At 50.8% G+C, this 12588-nt stretch overlaps 1 protein-coding gene across 2 annotated transcripts in view; it reads left to right on the top strand.

Annotated features, from left to right (window-relative positions):
• Positions 1-12588, top strand: part of RAD51B (RAD51 paralog B) — a 692465-nt gene that overhangs the window by 635564 nt on the left and 44313 nt on the right. The window contains exon 11 of one of the 2 annotated variants that reach the window (XM_067732498.1): positions 5448-5470. The exons of the other annotated variant lie outside the window; for it this stretch is intronic. Within the exon in view, the coding sequence (XP_067588599.1) occupies positions 5448-5455 (8 nt within the window). The 3' untranslated portion in view covers positions 5456-5470. Of the gene's footprint in view, positions 1-5447; positions 5471-12588 lie in introns of those variants that run through there. 2 annotated transcript variants of the gene reach the window in all.

The following is a 12588-nucleotide window of genomic DNA, read 5'->3' as shown; positions in this document are numbered from 1 at the left end:
AGTGCGCGGCTTCAGGCCCCATGGCTGGATTCCTGTGGGGAACTGGAGCAGAAAGCATCGCCTTCCTTCAGCCCCGGACTGCAGAGGCAGGGAGGGCGGAGCTGAGGGTTCCTCCTCACAGACTCGCAGGCTCAGGGAGTGCTTTGCCCCTCCGACACCTGCCCTGCCCTCATGCCCAGAGTCTGATTCACCAGGTGCCCGGCTGCAGCGGCCCGGTCACCTTTGTCTGGGCTGGAGGCCACGTCTGAGCCATCAGAAGAGCCTCAATGGGAGAGGGTGTCAATGTGCTTCCTCAACCAGAAAGGTGGTTTGAGATCGGCCAGAGCAGCCCAAGCAAACAAGCAGAAGGAATGGAATGGATTCTGTCAATGGAAGGATGGGGGCTGCTGGGAGATCACACGACAGCAAAATGAGAACCATTATCAGTCTCGTCCCAGCCCGAAGGAGGGAGAGCCTTTGAAGCCACAGACAGGCTGAACAGAACTTTCCACCTGAGAGACGCTGGAGATGGGAGGTCAGGCTTCATGCAGCCCCACAAAACCTGATCAAAGCCTGCTGCAGAAGGGAGCGGGGGCACAGCTGCAGCCCCGCTCCCTCCACGGGGCCGCCCAGGGCTTTCTGAAGACAACTCGGCTGCCTTTGCAGGGGCCTGTGGGAAAACCCAGCACGGATGCACTGTGCAGCCAAACCCCCTGAGCACTGCTGGGAGAGGGGAAAGTAAACCCCTCAGTGGTCCTGAAAAGAAGAGGAAGGGAATCAAAGCACACAGAAAATGCAAAGACCACCCACCTGATGAGCTCCTACCTTTCGGAAACAAATAACCGCTGGCTTCCCAGGCGTGCTTCTAAAAGAACAAACAGACTGAACGCGCCACCTCAAAGCTCTGTGCATCGGGGATTTGTGGGAAGCCTGGCCCCTTGTAAGCATCAGAAGCTTAATTTAAAGGGTATTGACCTCTGCGGTGCCTATTTGAGGGTTTCCTTGCATCTGCTCTCCTCCCTGGCAACGGAGAAACAGGAAAAAGCCTCCTTCAGGGAGGCACAGGGCCCTGCGTGGACACCTTTACCGCGCTTCTCTCAGGCTGGACGGCGGTGTCTGCCAGGGACCATTCTTGGGGCATCTTCTAGGCTGGATCCGGGCTGAGGGCACCTGTGTGGGTCCTGTCTCGACTGGTCCCTCTGGGACAGCCTAGCTCACCCTGCCTGGCCTCGCATCACCTCCCTCCTGACTGGAGCTCGCCTTTGGGGGACTAGCACGTCAAGGAACCCACAGTTTGGTCTTTTCTGAAGGGTGTGCAGCAGAGCAAAGTCGTCTCCACTGTGCTCTCTTTCTCAAAAGACTGGGAAGGTTCTTTTCTCCTCCCTTGTGGGGATGGGTTTGGAGAGAGCGTGGAGGGGAATGGTAGTGTGGAGGCCTTGGAGTATTTGGGGGAAGGAGGGAATGTATGGAGGAAGTAGGTTGCCCAGGAGTGCCGGGGAAAACTGAGGTGAGAAAGTTCCAGAACCTCTGGTTTAACCAGCTGACCTTTTTTTCTAAAATAGATGAACAAGGACTAGACAGAGGGCCTCAGGGAGGAGAAACAGGGTGGAGGACAGCGGCATCTCCTCTCCCCACTTCTCCAGAGGCCGGATCTTGAAGCGGGGAATTGCTGATCACCCACCCACTACTCGCTAGGAGATCTATACCTTTTTGTGACTTTGCCTGTGAGACGGATGGGATTTTCTCCATTTTACAAGTAGCAAAACAGAGATTCCAAGAGGTGACCGGGGCTGTCCTAGGACGTACGTGGAACTGTGGAGTGAGAACTCGCCCCAGGTGGCCTGGCTCCAGAGTTCATGACCTTCCCCGCTGTTTCTGGTCCTGCCCTGCCACTCAAGGCTAGGTATGTGTTCGTGAATGCTCCATAAATATTTGTTAAACTGAGCTGGACTGACTAGCTGAACACACACAGGCCTCTTTCACCCTGACCAAGAGGAATCCTTAGAGGGTCCAGGTTATGGGGAAAAAAATTCGCCGAGGCACCAAATAAAACCCTGCTCTGAAGGCCTTTTTGGAAATTAATACCTAATAAACTTGACACTGACCCCCCAAAAGGAAAAACAGAAGGGAGATGGATCAGTAAAAAGCAGAGTAGGTAGATAATAAAACCTCACAGTGCCATCTTTCTTCCAGGAAGCACAAAGCCCTCACAGGCTCTCATTACATCTTCATCCTCACGCCCTGTCTAGAGGTGGTGGACGCCTGTTGACAGTAGCCCTCATGTTAGGCATGGACAGACTTGAGTACCGAAAGCCTTAGCAGTTCTCCCCAAGGCAGACGGAGCACAGAGACGAACTGGGAGCACAGACACTTTCCCCAGACCCGTGTGGGGTGCTACCTCTAGCTATGTTTCCTGACTCAGCAGGTAAAGCCAGGTTCTTCTTTGAGAGGTTTGGGGGGCAGGGGGCAGATGGGCTAGGAATGAGGGGGGCACAGCTGAGGAATTAGGCCTGACTTTGGCTCGCACACAGCATAAATCCCCCTTTGCTCGTGCGTAGACACGTTCTTTAATTTAGGCTGTGCTCATTTGTGTACGTCGCTGGTGCTCACACTCACGGGGCACAGAAGCCTGGGCCGGGCTACTCGCTTTGGGTAGGGCCACACCAGACAATAAAAACCTCTGAAGATGAAGACAGGAAAATGGTGTCTGGGCTGACACTCATCCAGGAAGGCCTGGTGGACATGGGATGTTGAGGCTCAGACATCTGGAGAGGGGAAAAGGGACTTAATTGCAAAAGAGTCATTCTTTTTTGCTGGTTCATGTCCAACCGTGTCATTTCTTGGCTTTAATAACATCATCATCATAATAATTGCACATGGCTTTTTAATGGCCAACTAGCATAGGCACAAATTCCTTCTCTGGGCCCCTGAGCCCTGTCACGGTGTGACTCCATCTGGGACCCCAGGCTTATTTCTTGCTCCTCTCCTAATTTCTGTACAGTGATTCCCAGTTTGTGAGCTGCAGACCTGTGGGGGCCGTGGAGTTTCAGCAAGGGGTCCCTTACACGGTACGCTACACCAAATACGGGCTGCAGCCTGAATCAACCGTATGCAAAATTCAGGCTCATTTGAAAGGGTTGTCAAATTTCTAGCAGTTCTTTGTCATCGTGTGTTTTCTTGGGTACCGAAGTTCAACAACTATTATGAGAAGGAACCCGCGTTGTGATGGTGGTTTTCAAACTGGGATCCGAGGAACCCCTCAGAGAGCCCCTGAAGTATTGCTGGGGGAAGGATCAGGATGGAACCAGATCAGATGGGACCACACACACACACACACACACACACACACACACAACTAACTCATCCCCTTCCCTTGCAACCAGAGCAACTCTACTTTTCTCACTTTTGCACAGTCAATGCAGAGACAGCGTCCCCTGGGCATACGTAGTGCAATATTTACTGCCGTCAGGGCCGGGGGTGGGGAAATCCAGCTCTTGTGCCCCAAAGTTCCCAGAGGGGTAGTGGTCACTTAGGGCTCATTTTCATCTCCTTTAGTTTCTACCCAAATTAGTCTTTGCTCATTTGGCTGGTGCCTTCTACCCAGGCCCTCCAGAGGACACGATTTGCCCTCAGGCAGCCTGGGCCTAGCATAATGGGACATGGCAAAGCAGGACCCTGAGATGATGTTAGGTAGTTAGTCAGACATGAGCATGTCCTGCCCCATCCTGGACGGGGTCATCTTTCCCTCCCCTACCTGGATACTGGTGATCAGAACACGCCCAGGACCACCGCTGGGTTTCCAGCCATATCAGGACCAAGCAAGATAAAACCACCAGCACAGGTTGGCACAGGCGTACCAAGGCCTAAAGGGTGACTGAGAGTAACCCGGGGTTCATTATGCCGTATAGGTAATAAATCAGCAAGGCAGTTTTTGCCCCCCCTGACAATGGGACTTGTGGAAATTCCTCAGCTGAGCCTGTGCTCCCAGCCTGGTTTCAGACAGGGCAGCAGATAAAGAAATTCTCTAAGCAATCCGGAACACTGCTCATTAGCATGTGAAACTCAGGCAGGAAATCGAAAGGGATGCCTTTGTCCCCGCTTTTTGCTCTACCGTCATGTGTACTTTAAAAAAGCCACCTTCCCAGCCCTCAGGCTCAGTAAATGCTACAAAACGGACGGCAAACCTCTCTGTTACAAGAAGGTCCCATTAGAGGCAAAATGAGAAGCAACGGCAAGCAGACCCAGGCCTGTCAAGGCTATGACTGAGCCAGTTGGAATGTGGCTGTGTGTGTGTGTGTGTGTGTGTGTGTGTGTGTGTGTGTACATAGCAATATAAACATCCTTGGCTCTGAACTCCTGGGGGTATGTGCTGGGGGTATGCTGAGTGGGCAAAAAGTTTCATGTGTGTCTGAGAGGGTGACAGGGAGCTCCCACACACCTAGCTGCTCAAGTTTCTAGTTGTGGGAGAACCAACGGGAAGTTTTGAGAATGTGAGGGTATCTGTGTGTGAGCACGTGTCTCTGTTCATGCGTGCTGGGGGAAACTGAGGGGAAATTTTGCGTTTGGGTGTGTGCGCACGGATGGCGGGTGTGCATGCATTCAAGTGTGCCGAGGGGAAGCTGAGAGAAAGTTTTGAGAGTCTGTGAAAATTCTCAGAAGAAAACCTGGCAACTCCCCGTACCACAGGTTGGTACACATTCAGTGCTTGTGAAACTAATTTCCTGTACTAGTTACCAGCCCTTGTTTATACAGGACACAAAATATGATTTAGGGCAAAAGCTCCAGGTGTCAGAGGTGAGTCAAGAGCCAGTGTATTTTGAGAGGACGGGGAAGGAGAGTGGTGGAGGTGGGCTAAGTCACTGCCCTGTGCCTTCGGAAGGAGCAGTGAAATCAATTTTCAATTTTAATCCCCAGTTCCCACCCTTATATGCTTGAAAGGGAGAGAAGATTGAACTTGTCTTAAAATTAATTCTGTCCTCCTTCGTTGCTCTGAAGCCATTTTAGCACCCAATCTGCTCAGCCAGTAGCAGCCGGGCGTTCCTGTGTGTTATGTGTTTTTGAGCTCGGCTGGCTTGCTTCGCTCTGAGATTTAGTTTGGGAGCCCAGCGCCAGAAAGTGTTTATGAGCTTTTTCATCCTGCTGTATTCTGACTCACCTTTGTTTGGTGGCACAGAGGGTGGCGCTTGACTTAAGCACTCTGTTCTTTGCAGGGGGCCCCAGATCACGGGGGCTCCTCGGGCCGGCATCGCAGCCAGGCTGAGGAGTGTGGACCATCACCCTGTGGTGTGCTATGGGCAGGCATTTCTGAATGCCTCAACGTGGGGAGACACTGCACTCCACAAACTCCTTGGCATGTGACCTTCTCAGAGTCTCTCTTGCCAGGGTGTTTGTTCATCCATGTGACACCCAGCTCATAACAAACTCTCAGTGGCTGCTAATTAACCACGGTGCGTTCCTTTCTGTTCAAGGGCCATGAAGCCATTACCAGAGACAACAGAGCCAATATTGCTCATCCGCCCAGCTCAGGACCTTGCTAAATCGGATGTCCTGAACACCTGCGTGAGTTCCTGATGTGCCCATGTGTCAGTCATGAGCCTCTGCTCTTCCTGTAGTCTAGACTCAGGGAAGCAGGAGCAAAAATCTCCTGGCTGTTGGGTTCCATGGAGCAGAGAGCCCAAGCCTATCAGGAGACCAGGTCTAGGCAAAACAGAGCTTTGAGGGTTAGATCCACAGCCTTGGTGCTGGTGGAGGTGAAGAGTACCAACCAGGGAATGTGCTAGGAGGCTCACTGTGGGGTAGAAACCGGAGGAGCCATGCCTTATCCTCTTCCAGGCCAAGGTCTGAGCCCTGCTTAAGGCTATTTCTGAGCACAGAGTCCCTATGACGGTGGGACCCAAAGATGCTGATGGGGGCATTTCCCAGGTTTTGCCTTGGTCCAGCACAGGACTGCAGTTGTTTGTGATGGTAGGAGTTTGCTTTATACTTCATCCCTGCTCAGCTGGCGCCCCTCTGTCATCCTCAGGCAGTTCACAATCTCTAGTGAACTGGGAGACCACTGAGCAATAGCAGGACCCTCAGGATTGGGACCCATGACTCCTCAGTGAATTCTACACTCCTTTGAGGCACTACCTAAAATTCAGGGAGAAGCTTGCCAAGGAAGAGGGACCTGGGGACAGCAGTGGAGATGGAGACGTGAGGTGCAGACCGTTATCCTTTGCAGGAACTCTCAGCTCCTGTTTGCTGGGGTGGGGGGTGGGGTCTTTACATAGAGTTGACATTCTGTGCAAGCTAGTGTGGCACTCTGTTGAGCTGTGATCCTGTTCAAGGCCCAACATAACCGCCTCCCAGAAGAGGAGGAGAAGGGGGAGGGGGAGGAGGGGTTCCAGACCACTGCCACTGCAGCCTGGGGAGACATCCTTCCGTGGCTGGAAGTGTGTTCATTTGTGACATGGGAGTATAGGGTTGTCAGGGCAAGTACTTGAACCCATAACTGAGTGGCAAGATAGTTGGCCAAGTTCTTAGTTGCCATTGGTTAACTGAGCATAAAGACGCTTCCCTAAAGAGTGATGTTTGGAATGAGCCTGGAGCTTGGTATGATGTGGGCGTTGAGGGGATCCTAAATCTGTCCTCTTTTGTCATGTGAGTGGAGTGGCTGCCCAGTGGTTCTCCAGGTGAGGGGTCAGCAAACTTTTACTATGAGGGACACATAGTAAATAGTTTCGGCTTTGCAGGCCCTAGCATCTCTGCTACACTTACTAAAGAAGCCATAGAAAATATGTAAACAAGTGGGCCTGGCTGTCTTCCAATAAAACTTTATTTACACAATCAGACCGTGGACCCAATCTGGCCCGTGGGCTGTAGTTTGCTGACCCCTGCTTTAGCTCACGATAGGTGCCCAGCAAAAACTTGGGAAATTAATTTGTTGAAGATAGGTGAGTAGGAACCTCTCTGTCCATCCAGTTCTTTGATTTTAACTGTTTTCACAGGCCCAGGTTCTGTGTTCCTGCCATGGGGTCACAGTGGCAAGACCCTTACCTCCTCTTCACTCCCCTCCCCCAGCTTTGACAGATCACAGGCTCATTCAAACCCACCCGCTTAATGGAGAGCAGAGTTTGTGCGCCTTCCAGGATCTGTTCCCCTCCCCCTCCCCACCCAGGGCCTTGCCTTTCCATCCCGTTTGCTGGACACACAATTTGTAATCTCCTTAAAGCCCAAGAAGCGAGGTCTCTGATTCATGTAGATTAAAATCAGCTGCAACCTATTAATGGCCCAGAGCCCAAGACAGATTTTAGGAAACAAAAACACTGGACCAAATTAGACTGAACTGGCCTCTGTCTCCAGGGGAAGGAGGTGGGGTAGGAGGCTAGGGGTGAGGGGAGTGGCCATGTGGTTTCAATTAATTTGGATTCTCTTCCTGAAGCTAAATTCACCCAACACAAAGCATGTGTAGCACCATGGAAGCCAGCAGCCTTGGAGCTGGGCTCTCCCTGGTGCAGCCCCGGGTCCTGTTGGGGGCCCCGGGGGTGGGGGGGGCGCTGGTTGTGTGTCTGTAATTAACAGGTTTCAAAGTGGTTATATTGGAAAAGAGAATTTCAGTGGCGCGTTAAAATTCTTTCATTCTTTCATCAGCCATCAGCCAGCGTCCCGAGGCCTTCAGCAAGGCCCTGGCCACGTATGGCTTCAGAGCTTTGAATTCCCATGCTCTCGTTTGAGAATGTGGAGGCTTTTGCCTCGGGTTTTATTAGGCTGATGGTTACCATGATTTTCATTATGTTTATTGGTTACTGGGCTCACAAAACTGTTTCTCTCTTCCTAGAGTAAAAAAAGAAAAAGAAGAGCCCCTGCCTTTCTAGAAGTTGCATAACGTACAAGCTGTGTCTCCCTCATGGGAAAGAGCTGGCTCTGCCTCTGGGCTGGTATGGGGTGGTGCCGGGTAGGGGTGGCGGGGATCACGAGGCTGGAAGAGGCAGGGCCCCCGGCCAGCACCCCATCCTGACCTCGCATCTGAGGAAACTGAGGCCTAGAGAGATGCCTCCTGCTGGACTCCTACTCTCAGACTCTCAGTCCAGGGTTCTTTTTCCTCTTGGTACATCAAGGCTGTGAACAGAGCTGCAGAAGTAGAGAAGGAGTCTGAATTCTTTGGGGGCTGGTGCTTTGGGACAGTTCTAAGAGTAGAAGGAAATGGTGAAATTCACACGTGGCTTAAAATAAAACACTGCAGTGGACAGGGGACTGATTCGGGCCAGTGTGGTGCGTTCGGAGCGTGCCCCTCCAGAAGGGGGCTCTCGGGCGCTGGACCGCTGCACTGAGGCCCTGAGAGGAGGAGAGGAGAGTCACCGGAGCCTTCACTTGGTACCCACAGCCCTGAGCTGCGGAAAGGAGGGAAATAGGTACCAAATCCCACAAGCCACAGAGATGATTTCTTACTTCTCTGAGTCTAAAACCTCTGAAACCTGGTCAAGCTCCCAGAATCACCATATCGGCCAACAGGAACTTTGGTTAAGCCTGCGTTATCTGATAAATGGAACCCCAGCCTGGCTTTACTTCCTATTTTGATGATGGCTACCTTCCAGAATGTTCTTTCATGGAGAACATGAAAAATATTGTGGGAGAAATGCTATTAAATAACTTCTGATGCTTAAAGACAATGGGTGGCCTCCAGAGCAGTAGGCCTGGCTTTCAGTAGGACACAAGTAGTAAGATCTAGTCCACAAGAAAGCTATGAAGACGTGTTCAGAGAATTAGAGAGTGTCAGAGCTGGGAGGGAAATTCGAGTCCAGCCAGCCCAGAACTTCGTTTTACAGATAGGGAAATTGAGGCCTGAAGCCAGAGTAGGGGATCCAGCCCATGGTTTCTGTCTGTCAGGATTTGCTCAACTCTACCATTCCTTACAAGGCCACAGTTCCCCTTTGCCTAGACACTTTTTTTCATTCATTCAGTGTTTATTGATTACCTCCTATGTGTCAGACACTTCTAGGTGCTGGTAATTTTGTTTCTTTGAATTTTCTGAGTTGGAATAAAAGAGGTCCATTTCTGTGGAATCCATTAAAGAAGGAAAGGAGAATCCCCCCGCCCCCAAGTTCAGGTTTTAGGAGAACTTTGTGAGACTGGGCATCCTTGGGAAACACCTGCCGTTCTGGGCGTGCCTCTTAGATGGCCTGACGACGTCACGTTCACGTAAGGACGGACTTAACCAGGATGCCTTCACTTGCAGTCACCACTTGGGTGACCGGCCCAAAGCATTCTGGGAGTGACAATTGTCAGGGATTCTCTGGATCCAAGTTTGAGCCAGTGCTGTTGGGAAGCCAGGCCAGTTGAAGGAGTACAGATTGTAGGGTCCCTCAGTCTGTTCCCCATCATTCTCCTACAGTTCGCTTGTCAGTCCTTTGCTCTTGTTTACCTCTGTGTGAATAATTCCTCGACTATAAATCAGAGAACTTCGCACTGGGTTCTGGATTATCTGTGATCTTTAACTTTCCCAAGGCAAAAGAAATTAAACCAACAAATCTCTTTGTTTCTCATGGTGTAGCTTCCAAACCATGGACACGTTGATCTGTGTAGACGAGCCAAGCCTGAGCCTACCCATCCCTCCCCACCCCCTCACGCTCGCCTTGAGCAGTCATGCATGCATTCATTCATGGACTCATTGGTTCACTCGACAAATATTCAGTGAGCAACTATGTGCCAGACTCCATTCTAGACACTGGAGATACAGAGTGAAAAAAGACAATGTCCCTCTTTACTCTGTTTACATTTTAGTGGGAGCAACAGAATATAAGCAAACCATCTCTCTCTCTCTCTCTCTATATATATATATACACACACACACACACACACACACACACACATCAACTAGTGATAAGTGCCTTGAAAAAAGTAAAGCACGATAAAGAGAGGTAGGTGAGGGGGACACTTTTACACACAGTGGAGTCAGGAAGACCTCTCTGAAGAAGCGACATTTGGGCAAGGGTTGAATGAAGAGCATTCCAGGCAGAAGGAACAATCAATGCAAAGGCCTGGGACAGGGACCAGTCTGATGTATTGGGGAACAGCAAGGAAGTCAAGATTGGAGCAGAGTGAGCAATGGGGACGACAAGGGTACATGAGGTTGGAGAAGGAAGCAGAGTCCAGGTCAGGGAAGGAAGACTTCGCTTGCGTTCTGAGCATCCTGGAACGTATTTGCAGCAGGAGAGTGATGTGGTAGAGATGCACATCGGAGAGCCGTAGAGAAGCTGACAAAGCAACGACGGCTCAGCTCAGGTTAAACATTTGCACTCAGACCTCTGGCATGTGGTAGCTGTACCTCATGGGCGGTACCTGAAGTGGAAACCTTTGAGGGCTACATGTTTTGACAGGGGGAGGCTGGGCCTGGGAGCTCACTACCTCTCTACCAAATAGTCTTAAGCCCCAAAAAAGGAAATGCTGCTGTTTAAATAGTAGGGTTGGGACCCGTGAGTCACAGAACCCTCAATCAACCAGGTTACCACCGGTAAGCTCTGGGAAATTGCTGATACCGGGTCTCAAGAGCCCCCAGCTGGGGAGTTGGGCTGCCTGTTGAGACCTCTGGGTGCCTTCAGAGGAAGCAGGCTCAAATACAGACCTGGCCTTTAGGGGATCTGGCTCACTGTATACTGTCTGGTCGGTTTCATACCCAAGCCCTTCACTTTGCAAAATGTGGGCCACTTTACTGGGAGCAGAGGGAAGAAGGAAAGGGCATGGACTTTGGGTTCAGTCAGCCCTGGGATGCAACCCTTGCCTCACTGCTTAACAAGCTTTTGGAAATGCTACCGAACCTCCTGCAACGGCACTGTCCAATAGAGTAGCCACCAGCCACACGTGGCTATTTAAATTTAAATCAATTAAAATGAAATAAAATTTAAAATTCAGTTCCTTAATCCCACTCGGTAGCCACGTGGAGCGGGTGACTATCATGGTACTGGACAGTGCAGACACAGAACATTTCTGTCGTGGCAGGAAGCTCTATTGGACAGTTTCACTTCTTTGAAAAGGAAGGAACCCATGAGAAATGAACGTGTTAACACCACAAAGCACAGGGTACTTCTCCTGTCTTACAGGTACCCAGCAAATGACAGCCACCATGATTTACTGTATGGATGCCTGTCCTGGCTCGGCTACTGACCAGTTGTGGGGCCACTCAACCTCTCTGAGCCTTAGTTTTCTAATCTTTAAAATGGGAATAATAAGTAACGCTGGGTGAAGTTCTCACAGCCTCACATAATCCTTAGTTTTCTTAGTTCTCCCTGGACCTCTGAGAACACCCTCGCCAACCCTCAGCTGACGTATCTAGACCCGAGTTTGGAATCTCCAGTCCTGCCATGCTTGGTGGGAAGCATGATTTAGGTCATGGCTCGGTAATGGATGCTGGAGAGTGTAGCCATTTTGAAGGGTTTGAGCACGGTTAGTGGTATGAAGTTCTAATGAAACAAGTGGGCAAGTCTGCACAAGAAATGTAATCATTGTGACTCAAGTCAGATATTCCCCTGCTCTGGTGTTCTGAAAGCAGTCCTGTCTTGGGTCCCCCAGCCCTGGGCCCCTGCTGCCTTTGCCTGAATGTTCCTTCTCTGGGTGCAGCCCTCGGGGAGAGGCTCTCCAGCGGCCCTTCTGGTATCTTGGCCTCCAATCAGTCTTCCTCTTTCTACTTCGGGGCTTTGCTGTTGTTTAACGTTTATTAACTGCAGGCATTTGGTGGGTGGAAGTGGATTTGCCTGGGGCTGGAAGGAAGTTATTTGCCAGGCCAGGAGAAGGTGCAGGTTAAGAGCTGAAGCTGGAATCCCCTTCACCTGCTTCATACATTTCAGGGGAGATTTGTTTTCAGCTCCCAAATTACCTGCTAGGATTTCGAGACCTGAGATCCTATCTCCCCTGGCTGTTTTCTTTCATTTCTGATAAGAAAGACAAAGAAAAAAAAGAGTGAGAGGCTCAAGAACAACCTTCTCCCACTCTTTTAAATTAAATTGCACACAGTGAGTGATTTTCTTCACTGTCTTCTGTAAAGCAGGCAGGAGACGGGCCTGTGCAGGCAGTCAGAAACCTCTGCTCTTAGGGACCCGGGGGATCAGGTGCAGCTGGGCTTTTACAGAAAACTCAGGGAAGAGCATGGACTGAATGTGTCCAGTGGAACTTTCTAAATCTCCTCCCTGCAAGCTGTCCCACGTGCAACTTTCTCTTCTCAAGTGGTAGCAACTCCAACCCTCAGGCTATTTAAGTCCCCAAACCTAAATGGAGTCATACTTGATCCCCGACTTTCTCTCACACCCCACTTTCAAGGTGCTGGGGCATCCTATTGTCTCTACATGCAAAACCTATCCAGAATCCACCCAATTCTCACCATCTCCTCTGCCGGCATCCTGGTCCAAGCCACCACCATCTCTTCCCTGGTCAACTGTGATAACCTCCTACCAGGCTCCCTCTTTCCACTTCCCCCTAAGTAGTCCCCCTACTTCTACTTGCCCTACCAGCATACTCTCAACATACTTTGCCTCAAACCCCCAGATGGCTCACAATGACTCCCATCTCACCCAGAGTAAAAAGCTGTCGGGGCCCTGAAGGATCTCGCGCCTGTTGATGCTGACCTTTCCGCCCTCCCCT

Source organism: Pseudorca crassidens, chromosome 1 (assembly GCF_039906515.1).
Source record: "Pseudorca crassidens isolate mPseCra1 chromosome 1, mPseCra1.hap1, whole genome shotgun sequence".
Lineage (NCBI taxonomy): Eukaryota > Metazoa > Chordata > Mammalia > Artiodactyla > Delphinidae > Pseudorca > Pseudorca crassidens.
This window is presented reverse-complemented; position numbering and strand designations above follow the sequence as displayed.